The 20,935-nt window shown below is 46.1% G+C and overlaps 1 protein-coding gene across 1 annotated transcript in view; it reads left to right on the top strand.

Annotated features, from left to right (window-relative positions):
* Window positions 1-20,935, top strand: part of shtn3 (shootin 3) — a gene marked incomplete at both ends in the record, with an annotated part of 54,688 nt that overhangs the window by 6,149 nt on the left and 27,604 nt on the right. Inside the window, one exon of the mRNA XM_083651902.1 lies at window positions 780-840. Coding sequence (XP_083508028.1) covers window positions 780-840 — 61 coding nt within the window. The remainder of the gene's footprint in view (window positions 1-779; window positions 841-20,935) is intronic.

The following is a 20,935-nucleotide window of genomic DNA, read 5'->3' as shown; positions in this document are numbered from 1 at the left end:
TTTTAAGAACACATTTTCATGTAGGGCTATCTCAGCTCCCATCAAAGAAATGATCAAATCTACTGTCTGTAACTGTGCATTACAATTGATGGTGAGTGTCTATAGTCCAGCGTAATGATCGTTCACCATTTGGTGATGAATACTGAAAAGAGAAACATGAATAGGCTACTTAATATTATATATTAATATATTCATTATTCATATTAATATTTAACATGCTCCTGAGACATGGATTGAAGGACTGACTTCTCTCAGTGCAATTTTCACACTTTGCAAAGTCATCATGTGGGCCGGATTGGACCCTTAGGCGGTCCGGATCTGGTCCCCGGGCCGTATGTTTGTCACCACTGCACTAGTGGTACCACAGGTTGAGATTGAGAACCACTGTAGAAGAACTTATGTAACACAAAACTCTGTCTGTCTGTCTGTCTGTCTGTCTGTCTGTCTGTCTGTCTGTCTGTCTGTCTGTCTACCTGTCTGTCTGCCTGCTTCTCTGTCTGTCTGTCTGTCTGTCTGTCTGTCTACCTGTCTGTCTGTCTACCTGTCTGTCTGTCTGTCTGTCTGTCTGCCTGCCTCTCTGTCTGTCTGTCTGTCTGTCTGTCTGTCTGTCTACCTGTCTGTCTGTCTGTCTGTCTGTCTGTCTGTCTGTCTGTCTGTCTGTCTGTCTGTCTGTCTGTCTATCTGCCTGCCTCTCTGTCTGTCTGTCTGTCTGTCTGTCTGTCTGTCTGTCTGCCTGCCTCTCTGTCTGTCTGTCTGTCTGTCTGTCTGTCTGCCCACAGTGCACCAGACTGACCGAGGAGAGAGACGAGGCAGAGAGACAGCTTAAACACATCAAGAGAGGTGAGTGAGTCGCTCCGGACAATGTTCACATCCATCCACCCAGTCAGTCCAGTCCGCAGTAACGGAGATGCTGTCCATCCTCCCCGTTGTCCAAACTGGTGAAGTTGTCGGTGTGCTCGCTGGTATTAAATCTCTATACACAAATATTGATACACACATCTACCTCAAGTCTTTCACTGATGCTGCTGCTGCTGTTCAGCCTTTGACAAAACCTGAACTCATTTGGGGTTAGACTATTGTTGATTGTTCTCTATTTTCCTTTTCTGATCCTCACATCAGGGGTTTTTAATAATAATAATAATAATAATAATAATTGATTGGATTTATATAACGCCTTTCTAGACACTCAAAGCACTTCACATATCAGGGGAGGGAGGGGGAGGGAACTGAACTCATCCACCACCGAAGAGTTTTTTAATCGGTTTTACTGCTGTGTTTTGTACTAGTCTTGTTTTAAGAAAGGTGCTGTAAAGATAAAGTTTCTTCTTATCATTATTATTATTATATATTATGTCCATATAGAAGTAGCTAAGGCAAATTCCTCGTATGCAATCTTGCATATTGTGGCAATAAAAGTGATTCTGATTCACACAGCAGCGTTCTGCTCCACAAAGATGTTTATTTACTACTAACATTAGACATGAGAAGCCACATTTCCACCTCAGTCATGTCATCATCCAAACTTTAGTGGAGCAGATGCTGCTGTGCTCCACAAACCTGCTCCTACTGTACCACATGACAAGCTCTCCTGTCTTTCATTCATTCATTCATTCATTCATTCATTCATTCATTCATTCATTCATTCATTCATTCATTCATTCATTCATGTTATTTTAAAAGTAGGTTTTGAATAGGATCCCTCAAAACACACACACGCACACGCACACGCACACGCACACACACACACACACACACACACACACACACACACACACACACACACACACACACACACACACACACAGACAGACACTTGCCCCTATCCAGTAGCCTGTACTACGAAGCTATCTTAACAGACCCGCGATCTGTCACTTTGATCTGGTTTGACTGAACAGGATCAAAGCTATCTAGTTTAACGATACTACGACGCTGGTTTTCTACTCGATAACTGAAGCTGGCTTTATCTGGGATCTGCCTGTGCACGCGCACGTTTTTCGCTCGTGCACAGGCGCGCGTCCACGCGAAAGAGGTGCGCTAGCCAATCACATTATGAACAGCTGAGTTGATCCATGCCCACACCCATTTCCTCATTCAATGAAAGCGCAGTGCGTGATCAGAGTTTTAGCGGATATTTAATGTAACCTATGTCAGAATGAAAATCCGCGTTGGATATAATCTGCTGAAGGACTGCTAAAGCTGCCGCTTGTATTCACATCAGTCATTTGATTTACTTTGATCAGCGATTTCTGTCCCCTAAATGTGTAATCTCAGACTATAAATTTCCACAATCTGTAAACCTAAATTTTAGACCATAGATTTAGAAACGCATGCTCAATGAATAATGATCTCTATCACTCATTATGTGTGTAGTTGCACTGATCGAATAATTAATATATAAAATAATGATAATGCTGATGCCTAATATAAAAGAGAAAACTGCTGAACTGAATTGAGACGATGCGGGCATAGTTTTCATTGATAAAAACTAGCCTATTTTTGCTCATATATTGGCATACAGCCTACAGGACACAGTTCCAGCTGAAACATGCAAGAGCCTGCATATTTAGTAGCCTATTGGGGCTATCCCATATTTATCCCATATCTGTATTATATGTATAGGCTTTTCTGGCATGTAGGAGAATATCACCCTCACTCCATTTGAGGCTCCGTGTATAATATGCGCTGCGTGATTAATAGTGATCATATTTATCTCCACGCATTGTTGAGCTGTTAAGACATAAAGTGGTAAGTAGGCTTAATTTAATTATGTAGCCTACAGAGCCACAAATGTTTTTCTTGTTCTATTCTCAGTTGACTGCAATCTATTTTTCATATGGCGATCTTATATGAATGGTGAGTGACTCCAGAGAGCCGATTATATGGGTCTGTCATGGATTTTGATCTTATCCTCTGAAGCTAACCTGGTCGGGACCAGGTTAGCTTTGCAGCATGAGTTGCCATGGTGATTAGAAGTTAACTTGCTTTGTAGTACGGCTAAACCAGGGTTAAACCTGAAGTTACCTCGCTAAACCACTAATCTTGCTTTGTAGTACAGGCTCCAGGTCTCAATTACCACAGACACATGGCCCCACCCACCATGTGGCTGACACCTTTGCTTCCTCTCTGCCTCTCTCTACTTCCCTCTATCTATCTCTCTCTCTCTCTCTCTCTCTCCTGTCTCTCTCTTCCTCTCTCTTCCTCTCACTCTCTCCCGGTCTCTCTCTCTCTCTCCCTCCCTCTTCCTCTCAGTCTCACCTGCTCTCTTTCTCTCCCCCTCTCTCCTGCTCGCTCTCTCTCTCTCTCTCTCTCTCTCTCTCTCTCTCTCTCCTGTCTCTCTCTTCCTCTCTCTTCCTCTCGCTCTCTCCCGGTCTCTCTCTCACTCTCTCCCTCCCTCTCTCCACCCCGTCACCTTCACACCTTTCCTCTACACCTGTCACGATGACATCACAGACACCTCGTCCTCTGAATGGGTGTGTTTAAGAGGGGGCATCTCAGTTTCCATGGCTACTGCCAAGTCAGTCGGCCAATCAAAGACAAGCGTTTTGTGTTTTGGCGAGCTTAACCCCGCGACTCGGCCTATAGCGAGTAGTTATGGAGGAGCAGCTACTTAACCTCCACTATTAACTATTGATTTGGGTCAGAAAGGCTGCAGTCATCATCATGACCATTCTCCAAGGTAAGAACACACTGTATGTTTCAGAAGTAGGGATACAAATTCTATTAATAGTATGGAAATAAAAGTTATATAGTTTTTGCTTTTTGCCTTTTTTTTTTAAACTTATTTCTAACTTTTCTTTTTTATTAGTCATTTTAGCAAGAATAATTCAACATTCGACAGCAGGTTACCTGAAAAGAAGAAAGATATTTCAAATATTTCACAAGTGTTAATAATGTGTACAATAATGTATACCTGCTTTTGAAACACCCGCTATGGAGATTACATACAAGGGTTTCATGGACACACAATGTTTAGAATTTGTCTTTTAGTTCATTACAGAAGTATCATAGTTTTATCTTGTTCTGCAGTTGGTTTTTAGGACCTCTCTTATTTCTGCTGTCCATCTGTGTGTGTGTGTGTGTGTGTGTGTGTGTGTGTGTGTGTGTGTGTGTGTGTGTGTGTGTGTGTGTGCGTGTGCGTGCATGCATGTGCGTGTGCGCATACATTTGCTGCACAGTGAGACTCATAGTTGTGATCGGATGGAGCTTCCTCTTGACCAGGGCAGAGATACAGAAAAACGCTGGAAAACCTGAAATGAAATGTTCATATTTCTCACACATTGTATTTACTAATTGAATTGTTAAATGATGGCTTTTTGTAAATGAGTTGTTCATTTAAAGGCAGTAACAACATCCGAGTAACACTTGACCACAAACTCTGGTTGGTTGAGTGCCAAAACTGCGCTCCATACCTGGTCTCGAGTACGGTTCAACTCGGGTACGGGTTTGCATCAGGTGGGAAAACCTGTACCAAAACACCAATCAAAGTAACACAACTTTAGGATCAAGTGTAGCCAAATTCAGGGGTTTCAAAAGTGGGAGGCGGGCCTCCCCAGGCGGGCTCCAAGCAGTTTCAGGGGAGGCTCCCAGAATCAGAAACAAATAAATGCCTTATTTGGTTTAGTCTGAATGGATGTCAAACAGCAACCTCAGGCTATCTTGGCTCAACTGTTGAGTGTCTATGGGATCAAATAACATAATCATGATCCCATAGGAATCCAGGAATTGAGTGCTTTTTTCAAGCTTTGTCTGGCGGGGAGGCTCACAGTCTCAGACTTTGAAAACCCCTGGCCTACTCGGATCCGGGTCCCTGCAAGCCTCCTAAGGGTACTCAGGTATGGAACAACATTGGCTGAGCGGCGGGGGAGTCGGTAGGAGGCAATCATACTCCATAAGTGGGGTCCATAAGTGGAAATATAATAGGTACAAGTATTCTTTTGTCCCTCTGTCAATTACACTCCTCAATGGACTCCTTGCGGAAGGCAGACAGAGGGGTAGAAGGCTCTGAGGTGGAGTTAAGGTGTCTTATTTATTACGTTGGTGAGTGACGGGATTTACGTGTCACTGTGTGCCATATTGTTAATGTTTTGTAGTGCACTGTACTGTGTATGTTTGCTGCTGGTCTGTGTCCAAGACAAATTTCTCCCTTGGGAGACAAAATAAAGTAACCTTGAACCTTGAACCTTGTACTCAGGCACGGTACGAAGCAATCGTATCTAATATGAAATGATCTGGAGGTTTCAGAGGCTTTTCCAATCAATACTTGCCAATCAATACTTACCAATCAAACAGCCGTATGAACGGGTTGAACCCCTCAAGAGAGACACACGTGTTTAGAGGAAGTAGAAGAAGAAGATATGGGGGGGGGGGGGGGGGCTGGGGGGCAGACAGTCTGTTGAAGAGATCAGGTTTCAGTGTGACATCACAGTGACAGTAATCTGCCGTATCCCATTACCGTACAAATTATACTTTGTTCATTGAGCTACACGGGGATAAATAATCCAATTAACCTGTCCGTTATTTGTACAAACTGAAGAGAGGGGCTGGCAGGTACTGATGGTTTCATCTGTGGGAATGAAACTGTCCTCCATAGTTAATGAAGGGGATTCATTTAATAATAGGTGCTAACAGAAGGCCCTTATGTCTGTTATTTGTGTGGCTGGTGGAAGTCGGCAGGTGGAATCTCTGTGTAAATTATAGTATCAAATCTCTGATTCTGTGATCTGTTTGAAGTGAAGAATAACACCGAAATGCGGTGAAATCGGGAGGAAACGTATGCCGATGAAACAAAGAAAATAATATGTTTAGCAATTATTTTTAGAAGTTTAAAAAGAAACTTTCTGATGAAATATTGGCAGAATCTGCTTCATTCATGTTCCTTCATGATCCTTTTTCCTTTATGTTCCTACATTGCAAAAATGTCCAAAATCCTGTCAAAACATTTAGCTAAACAAAAGCATTTTCTGATGTTCAAACATCTGAAGAACGAGCTCCCACTGCATGCTTCTCAAAACGTACTGAAAGGTATGGGACCATAAACCAGCTGGGTGTTTGCTCTGCAGCCTGCCTGGGTCCACACCTTTGAATCTGTCGTCTGGCGAGGTGACATGAAACAGCCGTTTTCTCAGTTGAAAAAAACATTCAGTCCCATGAGCACCGAGGGGGACTAACGATTAGCCAATAAGTGTCAATAAACAGCACAACACTGTTCCCTATTGTCAAGTGCACCAAGGAGTAATAACGGCAATAATGGCGAAGCGCTATAGACGGTTTCAACTTGACAACCTGTGAAAACGTCTATAGACGAGATAGACGCTGCTCTCGAGGCTGTTGTAAATTGATTAAACTACCAATTACTTTCAAATCCAAACAGCACATCTGCTTTGAAGGCATTTATTCAAAGGGGAAATGTTCTTTTTGCGTTCTCCTGGCTGGATTATATTCAGGCAGATACGTTGTTGTTCTCCTGACTGGATTATATTCAGGCAGATACGTTGTTCTCCTGACTGGATTATATTCAGGCAGATACGTTGTTGTTCTCCTGACTGGATTATATTCAGGCAGATACGTTGTTCTCCTGACTGGATTATATTCAGGCAGATACGTTGTTGTTCTCCTGACTGGATTATATTCAGGCAGATACGTTGTTCTCCTGACTGGATTATATTCAGGCAGATACGTTGTTGTTCTCCTGACTGGATTATATTCAGGCAGATACGTTGTTCTCCTGACTGGATTATATTCAGGCAGATACGTTGTTCTCCTGGCTGGATTATATTCAGGCAGATACGTTGTTGTTCTCCTGACTGGATTATATTCAGGCAGATACGTTGTTCTCCTGGCTGGATAATATTCAGGTGGATACGTTGTTGTTCTCCTGACTGGATTATATTCAGGCAGAAGATACGTTGTTGTTCTCCTGACTGGATTATATTCAGGCAGAAGATACATTGTTGTTCTCCTGGCTGGATTATATTCAGGCAGAAGATACATTGTTGTTCTCCTGACTGGATTATATTCAGGCAGATACGTTGTTGTTCTCCTGGCTGGATTATATTCAGGCAGATACGTTGTTGTTCTCCTGACTGGATTATATTCAGGCAGATACGTTGTTCTCCTGGCTGGATAATATTCAGGCAGATACGTTGTTGTTCTCCTGACTGGATTATATTCAGGCAGATACGTTGTTCTCCTGGCTGGATAATATTCAGGCAGATACGTTGTTGTTCTCCTGACTGGATTATATTCAGGCAGAAGATACGTTGTTGTTCTCCTGACTGGATTATATTCAGGCAGAAGATACATTGTTGTTCTCCTGGCTGGATTATATTCAGGCAGAAGATACATTGTTGTTCTCCTGACTGGATTATATTCAGGCAGATACGTTGTTGTTCTCCTGACTGGATTATATTCAGGCAGATACGTTGTTCTCCTGGCTGGATAATATTCAGGCAGATACGTTGTTGTTCTCCTGACTGGATTATATTCAGGCAGAAGATACGTTGTTGTTCTCCTGACTGGATTATATTCAGGCAGAAGATACATTGTTGTTCTCCTGGCTGGATTATATTCAGGCAGAAGATACATTGTTGTTCTCCTGACTGGATTATATTCAGGCAGATACGTTGTTGTTCTCCTGGCTGGATTATATTCAGGCAGATACGTTGTTGTTCTCCTGACTGGATTATATTCAGGCAGATACGTTGTTCTCCTGACTGGATTATATTCAGGCAGATACATTGTTGTTCTCCTGACTGGATTATATTCAGGCAGAAGATACATTGTTGTTCTCCTGACTGGATTATATTCAGGCAGAAGATACATTGTTGTTCTCCTGACTGGATTATATTCAGGCAGAAGATACGTTGTTGTTCTCCTGACTGGATTATATTCAGGCAGATACGTTGTTGTTCTCCTGACTGGATTATATTCAGGCAGAAGATACATTGTTGTTCTCCTGACTGGATTATATTCAGGCAGAAGATACATTGTTGTTCTCCTGACTGGATTATATTCAGGCAGAAGATACATTGTTGTTCTCCTGACTGGATTATATTCAGGCAGAAGATACATTGTTGTTCTCCTGACTGGATTATATTCAGGCAGATACGTTGTTGTTCTCCTGACTGGATTATATTCAGGCAGATACGTTGTTCTCCTGACTGGATTATATTCAGGCAGATACATTGTTGTTCTCCTGACTGGATTATATTCAGGCAGATACGTTGTTCTCCTGACTGGATTATATTCAGGCAGAAGATACATTGTTGTTCTCCTGACTGGATTATATTCAGGCAGATACGTTGTTGTTCTCCTGACTGGATTATATTCAGGCAGATACGTTGTTCTCCTGACTGGATTATATTCAGGCAGATACATTGTTGTTCTCCTGACTGGATTATATTCAGGCAGATACGTTGTTCTCCTGACTGGATTATATTCAGGCAGAAGATACATTGTTGTTCTCCTGACTGGATTATATTCAGGCAGATACGTTGTTCTCCTGACTGGATTATATTCAGGCAGATACGTTGTTGTTCTCCTGACTGGATTATATTCAGGCAGAAGATACATTGTTGTTCTCCTGACTGGATTATATTCAGGCAGAAGATACATTGTTGTTCTCCTGACTGGATTATATTCAGGCAGAAGATACATTGTTGTTCTCTTGACTGGATTATATTCAGGCAGATACGGTGTTGTGATTCTAGTGATTCTTCGGGAAAATGGAATCCCCCTGGGGCATTTCCCCACTGAAATCGGTTACAGGTGTAACAAGTTGACAATTCAGTCTGATGTCAGGCCACCCTGCAGCTTTAGAATAGGCTTGGGCGGTATCTATGTTTTCATACCTTCATACCTTCCTGATATTAGACCCCGCTATATAATGCTTTTGTTGGCTCAGTTCCTATTGTATAAATTCATGTCCATCAATAAAAAAAGCAACTATAATGTTTCAGAAAACTTTACATGCAAAATGTTGTTCACAAATGTCCTCAATGGAGAATGACAATTAAACAAACAGAATGGACACTGTCACATACATTCAGGCGGTGTCTCGTCATAGACGTGTGGTCAATGGGTCAGCATGGGGGAAATTCCCCCGTTCTTCACAGCCAGCATGGTTAGCATTTAGCTGCTAGCCCAGCCCAGGCAGACAGGATCCGGGATTCATCCCCCGCATTAAACGCACATCTGAACAGATGTACGTGCTCTTGAATCCCCAATCCTGTAGTGTAGAGCCACAGCACCTTCTGCTGGTGAGTCGGACCATTGAGATATATGGGGTTTTTTCCCCCACCGTCTAGTCTCGCAGTAGCCAGCCATAGTAATGTTTTGTGGGCGTTCCCACACAGACCGACTGTATCTACGGGCAAAAGCTTGTAACATGTTCTGTTTAAAGTGGTCTTAAACAAGAATATAGTGTTGCTTGTAACACATATATCCTTGCCTCTTAATAAGGTTAAAAAAAAAGTGTAGCCTACCAATGGTGAATAAAAATAAAAATAAATGAATAAAAATAATTTGGGCTAAGCCCAGCACAGGCAAGGACACTTGCGACTATTTTGGCTGAACAAAAAAAGATAGAAAACGTATTGAGAACGTATTGAGAATCCGTCGGGATTTCTAAATATACCGTAATACAATACTGCCCAAGCCTATACCCTGCAGCTTATAACCAGTGATTATCCTCACTTCATACATGTAGCCTTTCATTCATTCATTTATTCATTCCTTCATTCATGTATTCATCCACTCCCTGTCCCCCGGGGCAGCAGGTCACTCTCGTCATGTTATTCCACTGAATTATTAACATCTCCCTCCCATCAATGATTAAATGGTCGAAAATGGGGAAGGTGGAGGGGAGGCGGAGTCTGTGTCTATTGTGGCGCTTCAAAAGGCCTTTCTACCTGCTCCTCCATATTTAATGGCCACGTTTTACTCAGTTCAAATGAGGGCGAATGAGCTGGGCGGTGCCGGCTACTTGATTTCAGGCTCATTTTAATGTCAAAGGTCGCTCTGGGCCGGTGGTTCCCCCAAACTGTTTCTGTCATGCCCGCCCCACACTTTGGAGGAGGGAACATGTTCATGCCCCACACTTTGGAGGAGGGAACATGTTCATGCCCCACACTTTGGAGGGAACATGTTCATGCCCCACACTTTGGAGGGAACATGTTCATGCCCCACACTTTGGAGGGAACATGTTCATGCCCCACACTTTGGAGGGAACATGTTCATGCCCCACACTTTGGAGGGAACATGTTCATGCCCCACACTTTGGAGGAGGGAACATGTTCATGCCCCACACTTTGGATGAGGGAACATGTACATGCCCCACACTTTGGAGGAGGAGACATGTTCATGCCCCACACTTTGGAGGAGGGAACATGTTCATGCCCCACACTTTGGAGGAGGGAACATGTTCATGCCCCACACTTTGGAGGAGGGAACATATACATGCCCCACACTTTGGAGGAGGGAACATGTTCATGCCCCACACTTTGGAGGAGGGGACATGTTCATGCCCCACACTTTGGAGGTGGGAACATGTTCATGCCCCACACTTTGGAGGAGGGAACATGTTCATGCCCCACACTTTGGAGGAGGGAACATGTTCATGCCCCACACTTTGGAGGAGGGAACATGTACATGCCCCACACTTTGGAGGAGGGAACATGTTCATGCCCCACACTTTGGAGGGAACATGTACATGCCCCACACTTTGGAGGAGGGAACATGTACATGCCCCACACTTTGGAGGAGGGAACATGTTCATGCCCCACACTTTGGAGGGAACATGTACATGCCCCACACTTTGGAGGAGGGAACATGTTCATGCCCCACACTTTGGAGGAGGGAACATATACATGCCCCACACTTTGGAGGAGGGAACATGTACATGCCCCACACTTTGGAGGAGGGAACATGTTCATGCCCCACACTTTGGAGGACGGAACATATACATGCCCCACACTTTAGAGGAGGGAACATGTTCATGCCCCACACTTTGGAGGAGGGGACATGTACATGCCCCACACTTTGGAGGAGGGAACATGTACACGCCCCACACTTTGGAGGAGGGAACATGTACATGCCCCACACTTTGTAGGAGGGAACATGTTCATGCCCCACACTTTGGAGGAGGGAACATGTTCATGCCCCACACTTTGGAGGAGGGGACATGTACATGCCCCACACTTTGGAGGAGGGAACATGTTCACGCCCCACACTTTGGAGGAGGGAACATGTACATGCCCCACACTTTGGAGGAGGGAACATGTTCATGCCCCACACTTTGGAGGAGGGAACATATACATGCCCCACACTTTGGAGGAGGGAACATGTTCATGCCCCACACTTTAGAGGAGGGAACATGTTCATGCCCCACACTTTAGAGGAGGGAACATGTTCATGCCCCACACTTTGGAGGAGGGGACATGTACATGCCCCACACTTTGGAGGAGGGAACATGTTCATGCCCCACACTTTAGAGGAGGGAACATATACATGCCCCACACTTTGGAGGAGGGAACATGTTCATGCCCCACACTTTGGAGGAGGGAACATGTTCATGCCCCACACTTTAGAGGAGGGAACATATACATGCCCCACACTTTGGAGGAGGGAACATGTTCATGCCCCACACTTTGGAGGAGGGAACATGTTCATGCCCCACACTTTAGAGGAGGGAACATATACATGCCCCACACTTTGGAGGAGGGAACATGTTCATGCCCCACACTTTAGAGGAGGGAACATATACATGCCCCACACTTTGGAGGAGGGAACATGTTCATGCCCCACACTTTGGATGAGGGAACATGTTCATGCCCCACACTTTAGAGGAGGGAACATGTTCATGCCCCACACTTTGGAGGAGGGGACATGTTCATGCCCCACACTTTGGAGGAGGGAACATGTTCATGCCCCACACTTTGGAGGAGGGGACATGTACATGCCCCACACTTTGGAGGAGGGAACATGTACACGCCCCACACTTTGGAGGAGGGAACATGTTCATGCCCCACACTTTGGAGGAGGGAACATGTTCACGCCCCACACTTTGGAGGAGGGAACATGTTCACGCCCCACACTTTGGAGGAGGAGACATGTTCATGCCCCACACTTTGGAGGAGGGGACATGTACATGCCCCACACTTTAGAGGAGGGAACATGTTCATGCCCCACACTTTGGATGAGGGAACATGTTCATGCCCCACACTTTGGAGGAGGGAACATGTTCATGCCCCACACTTTGGAGGAGGGAACATGTTCATGCCCCACACTTTGGATGAGGGAACATGTTCATGCCCCACACTTTGGAGGAGGGAACATGTTCATGCCCCACACTTTGGAGGAGGGAACATGTTCATGCCCCACACTTTGGAGGAGGGAACATGTTCATGCCCCACACTTTGGAGGAGGGAACATGTTCATGCCCCACACTTTGGAGGAGGGAACATGTTCATGCCCCACACTTTGGAGGAGGGGACATGTACATGCCCCACACTTTGGAGGAGGGAACATGTTCACGCCCCACACTTTGGAGGAGGGAACATGTTCACGCCCCACACTTTGGAGGAGGGAACATGTTCATGCCCCACACTTTGGAGGAGGGAACATGTTCATGCCCCACACTTTGGAGGAGGGAACATGTTCATGCCCCACACTTTGGAGGAGGGAACATGTTCATGCCCCACACTTTGGAGGAGGGAACATGTTCATGCCCCACACTTTGGAGGAGGGAACATGTTCACGCCCCACACTTTGGAGGAGGGAACATGTTCATGCCCCACACTTTGGAGGAGGGAACATGTTCATGCCCCACACTTTGGATGAGGGAACATGTACATGCCCCACACTTTGGAGGAGGGAACATGTTCATGCCCCACACTTTGGAGGAGGGGACATGTACATGCCCCACACTTTGGATGAGGGAACATGTTCATGCCCCACACTTTGGAGGAGGGAACATGTTCATGCCCCACACTTTGGAGGAGGGAACATGTTCATGCCCCACACTTTGGAGGAGGGAACATGTTCATGCCCCACACTTTGGAGGAGGGAACATGTTCATGCCCCACACTTTGGAGGAGGGAACATGTTCATGCCCCACACTTTGGAGGAGGGAACATGTTCATGCCCCACACTTTGGAGGAGGGAACATGTTCACGCCCCACACTTTGGAGGAGGGAACATGTTCACGCCCCACACTTTGGAGGAGGGAACATGTTCATGCCCCACACTTTAGAGGAGGGAACATGTTCATGCCCCACACTTTGGAGGAGGGAACATATACATGCCCCACACTTTGGAGGAGGGAACATGTTCACGCCCCACACTTTGGAGGAGGGAACATGTTCATGCCCCACACTTTGGAGGAGGGAACATGTTCATGCCCCACACTTTGGAGGAGGGAACATGTTCATGCCCCACACTTTGGAGGAGGGAACATATACATGCCCCATACTTTGGAGGAGGGAACATGTTCACGCCCCACACTTTGGAGGAGGGAACATGTTCACGCCCCACACTTTGGAGGAGGGAACATGTACATGCCCCACACTTTGGAGGAGGGAACATGTTCATGCCCCACACTTTGGAGGAGGGAACATGTTCATGCCCCACACTTTGGAGGAGGGAACATGTTCATGCCCCACACTTTGGAGGAGGGAACATGTTCATGCCCCACACTTTGGAGGAGGGAACATGTTCATGCCCCACACTTTGGAGGAGGGGACATGTTCATGCCCCACACTTTGGAGGAGGGAACATGTACACGCCCCACACTTTGGAGGAGGGAACATGTACATGCCCCACACTTTGGAGGAGGGAACATGTACATGCCCCACACTTTGGAGGAGGGAACATGTACATGCCCCACACTTTGGAGGAGGGAACATGTACATGCCCCACACTTTGGAGGAGGGAACATGTTCATGCCCCACACTTTGGAGGAGGGAACATGTTCACGCCCCACACTTTGGAGGAGGGAACATGTTCATGCCCCACACTTTGGAGGAGGGAACATGTACATGCCCCACACTTTGGAGGAGGGAACATGTTCATGCCCCACACTTTAGAGGAGGGGACATGTTCATGCCCCACACTTTGGAGGAGGGAACATGTACATGTCCCACACTTTGGAGGAGGGAACATGTACATGCCCCACACTTTGGAGGAGGGAACATGTACATGCCCCACACTTTGGAGGAGGGAACATGTACATGCCCCACACTTTGGAGGAGGGAACATGTTCACGCCCCACACTTTGGAGGAGGGAACATGTACACGCCCCACACTTTGGAGGAGGGAACATGTACATGCCCCACACTTTGAAGGAGGGAACATGTACATGCCCCACACTTTGGAGGAGGGAACATGTTCATGCCCCACACTTTGGAGGAGGGAACATGTACATGCCCCACACTTTGGAGGAGGGAACATGTACATGCCCCACACTTTGGAGGAGGGAACATGTTCATGCCCCACACTTTAGAGGAGGGGACATGTTCATGCCCCACACTTTGGAGGAGGGAACATGTACATGTCCCACACTTTGGAGGGAACATGTACATGCCCCACACTTTGGAGGAGGGGACATGTTCATGCCCCACACTTTGGAGGAGGGAACATGTTCATGCCCCACACTTTGGAGGAGGGAACATGTTCATGCCCCACACTTTGGAGGAGGGGACATGTTCATGCCCCACACTTTGGAGGAGGGAACATGTTCATGCCCCACACTTTGGAGGAGGGGACATGTTCATGCCCCACACTTTGGAGGAGGGAACATGTACATGCCCCACACTTTGGAGGGAACATGTACATGCCCCACACTTTGGAGGAGGGAACATGTTCATGCCCCACACTTTGGAGGAGGGGACATGTTCATGCCCCACACTTTGGAGGAGGGAACATGTTCATGCCCCACACTTTGGAGGAGGGAACATGTTCATGCCCCACACTTTGGAGGAGGGAACATGTTCACGCCCCACACTTTGGAGGAGGGAACATGTTCATGCCCCACACTTTAGAGGAGGGGACATGTTCATGCCCCACACTTTGGAGGAGGGAACATGTTCACGCCCCACACTTTGGAGGAGGGAACATGTTCATGCCCCACAGCCCAAACAAAATTGTAAAAAAATAAAATAAAATCCAAGTTTAACTTTTATTGAAATAACATCAAGATCATGACCATTCCTTTCTATTTTATTTCAGTAATGTCCAAATAAAAAAAACGACTTCCTACTTTATATACAACTTTTCTGACATTTTGTGACTAGATTGCTCCATCTGTGCTTAAAAGAAAGAAAGAAAGAAAGAAAAATCCAACAGAAATTGCAATTGCAATCACTTTGCTAGAATGATAACAAAGTTAACTAGATTACTCCATCAGACAAAAATAAAATGTGCAATCACTTTGTTAGAACGATATCAATAAAGTTATATCTCTGCAAAAAAGTAACAAATATTTGTCAAGAAAAATGAGGAAGTCTGCGTCCCACACTTTGAGAAACGCTGGTCTGGGCAGAGAGATCTGAGGCAGGTCAGATGGTCTATCTGTAAAACAACATGACAGAACCCACGACTCGCTGATGGACAGGGCTCTCATGGCCGTATTATTTTGGACACAACCTCCATGCAGTGTTATAATATACAAGTACCCTAATCATTTCCACGAAATTAATTATTCTTTTCTGAAAAGAACTATGAAATGATGCAGTGTGTTAAAAGAACTGCTGATGCAGCAAGCATCACGTGTTAAAATTGAACACCAACACAAAATGTGTTGAATAATTATCCAAAATAAATTTATTTTTTCCATCATCTTCTCCTTTTTTTAACATCAGTTCTGCAACAAACAAGCATGACCAAACGCTTTCATCGTGAAACCTATCATGGAACAGAGTGCCAGCTAAAAAAAATAACATTTGCTTTTGTTTTGTTGACATACAGTACGTAATAGCAACGCGTCGCATAATAGAATAAATCTGATGCCTGCGACGCCTTCATCACATCACATCACAATGCGTTTGCAGCAGAATGATGCAGGCAGCGCTAACTCTCTGATCTGAAAAGAAGGCACTAACCTGGGAGGTGAGATCCAGGGCCTCGGAGCTGCTGTCTGCAACATCAGCGCGCGATGATGCCGCAAATGTCAGGACAGATTGGCCTACTTCCCTGCTTCCCCCAGCCTGTCTGCAGCTGAGAGGCTCGGCCATGCTGCACACTGTAAGCTATGCTGCATGTGTGTTAGGCCATGCTGCACACTGTAAGCTATGCTGCGTGTGTGTTAGGCCATGCTGCACACTGTAAGCTATACTGCATGTGTGTTAGGCCATGCTGCACACTGTAAGCTATACTGCATGTGTGTTAGGCCATGCTGCACACTGTAAGCTATACTGCATGTGTGTTAGGCCATGCTGCACACTGTAAGCTATACTGCATGTGTGTTAGGCCATGCTGCACACTGTAAGCTATACTGCATGTGTGTTAGGCCATGCTGCACACTGTAAGCTATGCTGCATGTGTGTTAGGCCATGCTGCACACTGTAAGCTATGCGGTATGTGTGTTAGGCCATGCTGCACACTGTAAGCTATGCTGCGTGTGTGTTAGGCCATGCTGCACACTGTAAGCTATGCTGCATGTGTGTTAGGCCGTGCTGCACACTGTAAGCTATGCTGCATGTGTGTTAGGCCATGCTACACACTGTAAGCTATACTGCATGTGTGTTAGGCCATGCTGCACACTGTAAGCTATGCTGCATGTGTGTTAGGCCATGCTGCACACTGTAAGCTATGCTGCATGTGTGTTAGGCCATGCTACACACTGTAAGCTATACTGCATGTGTGTTAGGCCATGCTGCACACTGTAAGCTATGCTGCATGTGAGTTAGGCCATGCTACACACTGTAAGCTATACTGCATGTGTGTTAGGCCATGCTGCACACTGTAAGCTATGCTGCGTGTGTGTTAGGCCATGCTGCACACTGTAAGCTATGCTGCGTGTGTGTTAGGCCATGCTGCACACTGTAAGCTATGCTGCATGTGTGTTAGGCCATGCTGCACACTGTAAGATATGCTGCATGTGTGTTAGGCCATGCTACACACTGTAAGCTATACTGCATGTGTGTTAGGCCATGCTGCACACTGTAAGCTATGCTGCGTGTGTGTTAGGCCATGCTGCACACTGTAAGCTATGCTGCATGTGTGTTAGGCCATGCTGCACACTGTAAGCTATGCTGCATGTGTGTTAGGCCATGCTGCACACTGTAAGCTATGCTGCGTGTGTGTTAGGCCGTGCTGCACACTGTAAGCTATGCTGCATGTGTGTTAGGCCATGCTGCACACTGTAAGCTATGCTGCGTGTGTGTTAGGCCGTGCTGCACACTGTAAGCTATGCTGCATGTGTGTTAGGCCATGCTGCACACTGTAAGCTATGCTGCATGTGTGTTAGGCCATGCTGCACACTGTAAGATATGCTGCGTGTGTGTTAGGCTGTGCTGCACACTGTAAGCTATGCTGCATGTGTGTTAGGCCGTGCTGCACACTGTAAGCTATACTGCATGTGTGTTAGGCCATGCTGCACACTGTAAGCTATGCTGCATGTGTGTTAGGCCATGCTGCACATTGTAATCTATGCTGCATGTGTGTTAGGCCATGCTGCACACTGTAAGCTATGCTGCATGTGTGTTAGGCCATGCTGCACACTGTAAGATATGCTGCATGTGTGTTAGGCCATGCTGCACACTGTAAGCTATGCTGCATGTGTGTTAGGCCATGCTGCACACTGTAAGCTATACTGCATGTGTGTTAGGCCATGCTGCACACTGTAAGATATGCTGCATGTGTGTTAGGCCATGCTGCACACTGTAAGCTATGCTGCATGTGTGTTAGGCCATGCTGCACACTGTAAGCTATGCTGCATGTGTGTTAGTCTGTGCTGCACACTGTAAGCTATGCTGCATGTGTGTTAGGCCATGCTGCACACTGTAAGCTATGCTGCGTGTGTGTTAGGCCATGCTGCACACTGTAAGCTATGCTGCGTGTGTGTTAGGCCATGGTGCACACTGTAAGCTATGCTGCGTGTGTGTTAGGCCATGCTGCACACTGTAAGCTATGCTGCATGTGTGTTAGGCCATGCTGCACACTGTAAGCTATGCTGCGTGTGTGTTGGGCCATGGTGCACACTGTAAGCTATGCTGCGTGTGTGTTAGGCCATGCTGCACACTGTAAGCTATGCTGCGTGTGTGTTAGGCCATGGTGCACACTGTAAGCTATGCTGCGTGTGTGTTAGGCCATGCTGCACACTGTAAGCTATAGCCTACTGCATGTGTGTTAGGCCATGCTGCACAGTACTGTAAGCTATGCTGCATGTGTGTTAGGCCATGCTGCACACTGTAAGCTATGCTGCGTGTGTGTTAGGCCATGCTGCACACTGTATAAGTTATGCTGCATGTGTGTTAGGCCATGCTGCACACTGTAAGCTATGCTGCATGTGTGTTAGGCCATGCTGCACACTGTAAGCTATGCTGCATGTGTGTTAGGCCGTGCTGCACACTGTAATCTATGCTGCATGTGTGTTAGGCCGTGCTGCACACTGTATAAGTTATGCTGCATGTGTGTTAGGCCATGCTGCACACTGTAAGCTATGCTGCATGTGTGTTAGGCCATGTTGCACACTGTAAGCTATGCTGCATGTGTGTTAGGCCGTGCTGCACACTGTAATCTATGCTGCATGTGTGTTAGGCCGTGCTGCACACTGTAAGCTATGCTGCATGTGTGTTAGGCCGTGCTGCACACTGTAAGCTATGCTGCGTGTGTGTTAGGCCATGCTGCACACTGTAACGGCTGGTTCACACACACGCCTACGCCTATGCCTATGCCTACGCATATAGGCATTGCTTCATGCACGCCTGGCGCCTATTTTCGTTCACACAGGACGCCACGCTCTGCGCTACGCTGAACACATGAGCAGCGGTTTTTTTTACACTTTTCAGATCTGATTTATAGCATGGGTGAGTCCTCTTTTTTATTGTAATGTGCAAGTGAGGATGTCTGTCTATTTCTTGGCCCTTCCCTCGGGTAATCATGTGACTATGAGTCATCAACACCATGAGTGATATATGCATTGAGACAGGGGGGGTATATATACATCTGATAGAAAAGACGTTAATAGAGGAACACATGAAGGACAGCTTTCCTACTATGCACTCGTTAATTCGCGCTCCACCCTCCCTTTTGGGCAAACTCGGTAGAAAATATGGCCCAAGTCCACCAGAAACAACAGCCAGCTTGACAGTTCAGCGCGCCTAGAGCTGAAAAATAGAACAGACGCCTAAACGATAAATGCAGCGCAGCGTAGGCACAGCGCGAGCGTGGCTTCAGCACAGCGTGGCAGCGGTATGTGTGAACGCTCTCGTCTGTTAACAAGGACGCCTAAATTTTAGGCGTTGCTTTAAGCGTCGCTCTAGGCGTGTGTGTGAACCCGCCGTAAGCTATGCTGCGTGTGTGTTAGGCCATGCTACACACTGTAAGCTATACTGCATGTGTGTTAGGCCATGCAGTAATTTATAATTTAAGTTATCCTTTATTTATTCATCCCATATATATATATATATATATATATATATATATGTATGTATAACAGTTATCTTTGTTATTAATTTCAATGAAACACATGTGAATGTCATAAGTAGGAGCTTATGAGAGGCAAATAAAGCAGCATAAGCCCGGCTGTTCACAGCTTAGCTCTGGGTTAGTGTTAGGGCTTATACTGTGTGCTACTACTCAGGGCTGTTGGTTAGTGTTTGGGCTTATACTGTGTGCTACTACTCAGGGCTGTTGGTTAGTGTTTGGGCTTATACTGTGTGCTACTACTCAGGGCTGTTGTTTGCAGTAAACCCGTAGGACATTTTCAATCCAGTGGGGCCTCCCCAAATTATTTCATTATTATGATTTCTAGACAAACAAACGTGGGATAATTCCCCACCCAGTCTGTGAAGCATTATGTTAACTCTGGGTGTTGGGATTTGACCATCGCACATGGATGAATGTGATTGGCTAATCACGCAAATCATCTGTTAATAACATGCGTGGTCACTAAAGAGGCTTTAGGGCCATTCATCTCTGGAAGCCCTCTAGGTCTATGACCTAGAATGTTTTACGACGGGACGTCCAGCCGGCAGCCCAGCTCTCTCATTAAAAGGAAATCCCCACTGACTTCCAGCACTCTGTGTTCCTATAAAGCCTCAGGAAAGCTCTGCTACATCCCACAATTCATACTAGCATGCCAGGAAAGGTAGAATAGAGGGGATTTAGTCATAAAACCCCCTCTGGATATTGGAGGTCCTCAGTTCAGTTGTCTCTGTTTCTGACTGAACTGATCCATATCATCGCCGATCTATCTGATTGATTTAGTGTTTAGACAATGTCAGCTTGTTAGCTAGCTAAGCTAACCATGATGGTGTTAACATGGTCTTTCTATGAGTGAACCGGCTCCCCACCATCTCTCTCTGCTCCTCTCCTCTGCCACTCAGCCTCCTCTTGGCATTGCGGTGCAGCAAAGGCAGATGGCGGTCCACCGTGGCGTGTGGGTTGAAAACCGGTTGAAACGGCGGTGAAACCAAATAACTCGAGCCCTCAGGGTTTACAGTAAACAAGACTGCCTCAGGGTTTACAGTAAACAAGGCTGCCTCAGGGTTTACAGTAAACAAGGCTGCCTCAGGGTTTACAGTAAACAAGGCTGCCTCAGGGTTTACAGTAAACAAGGCTGCCTCAGGGTTTACAGTAAACAAGGCTGCCTCAGGGTTTACAGTAAACAAGGCTGCCTCAGGGTTTACAGTAAACAAGACTGCCTCAGGGTTTACAGTAAACAAGACTGCCTCAGGGTTTACAGTAAACAAGACTGCCTCAGGGTTTACAGTAAACA

The sequence above is a fragment of the Poromitra crassiceps genome (genome assembly GCF_964638095.1).
Source record: "Poromitra crassiceps genome assembly, chromosome: 15".
In the NCBI taxonomy this organism is placed as follows: Eukaryota; Metazoa; Chordata; class Actinopteri; order Beryciformes; family Melamphaidae; genus Poromitra; species Poromitra crassiceps.
This window is presented reverse-complemented; position numbering and strand designations above follow the sequence as displayed.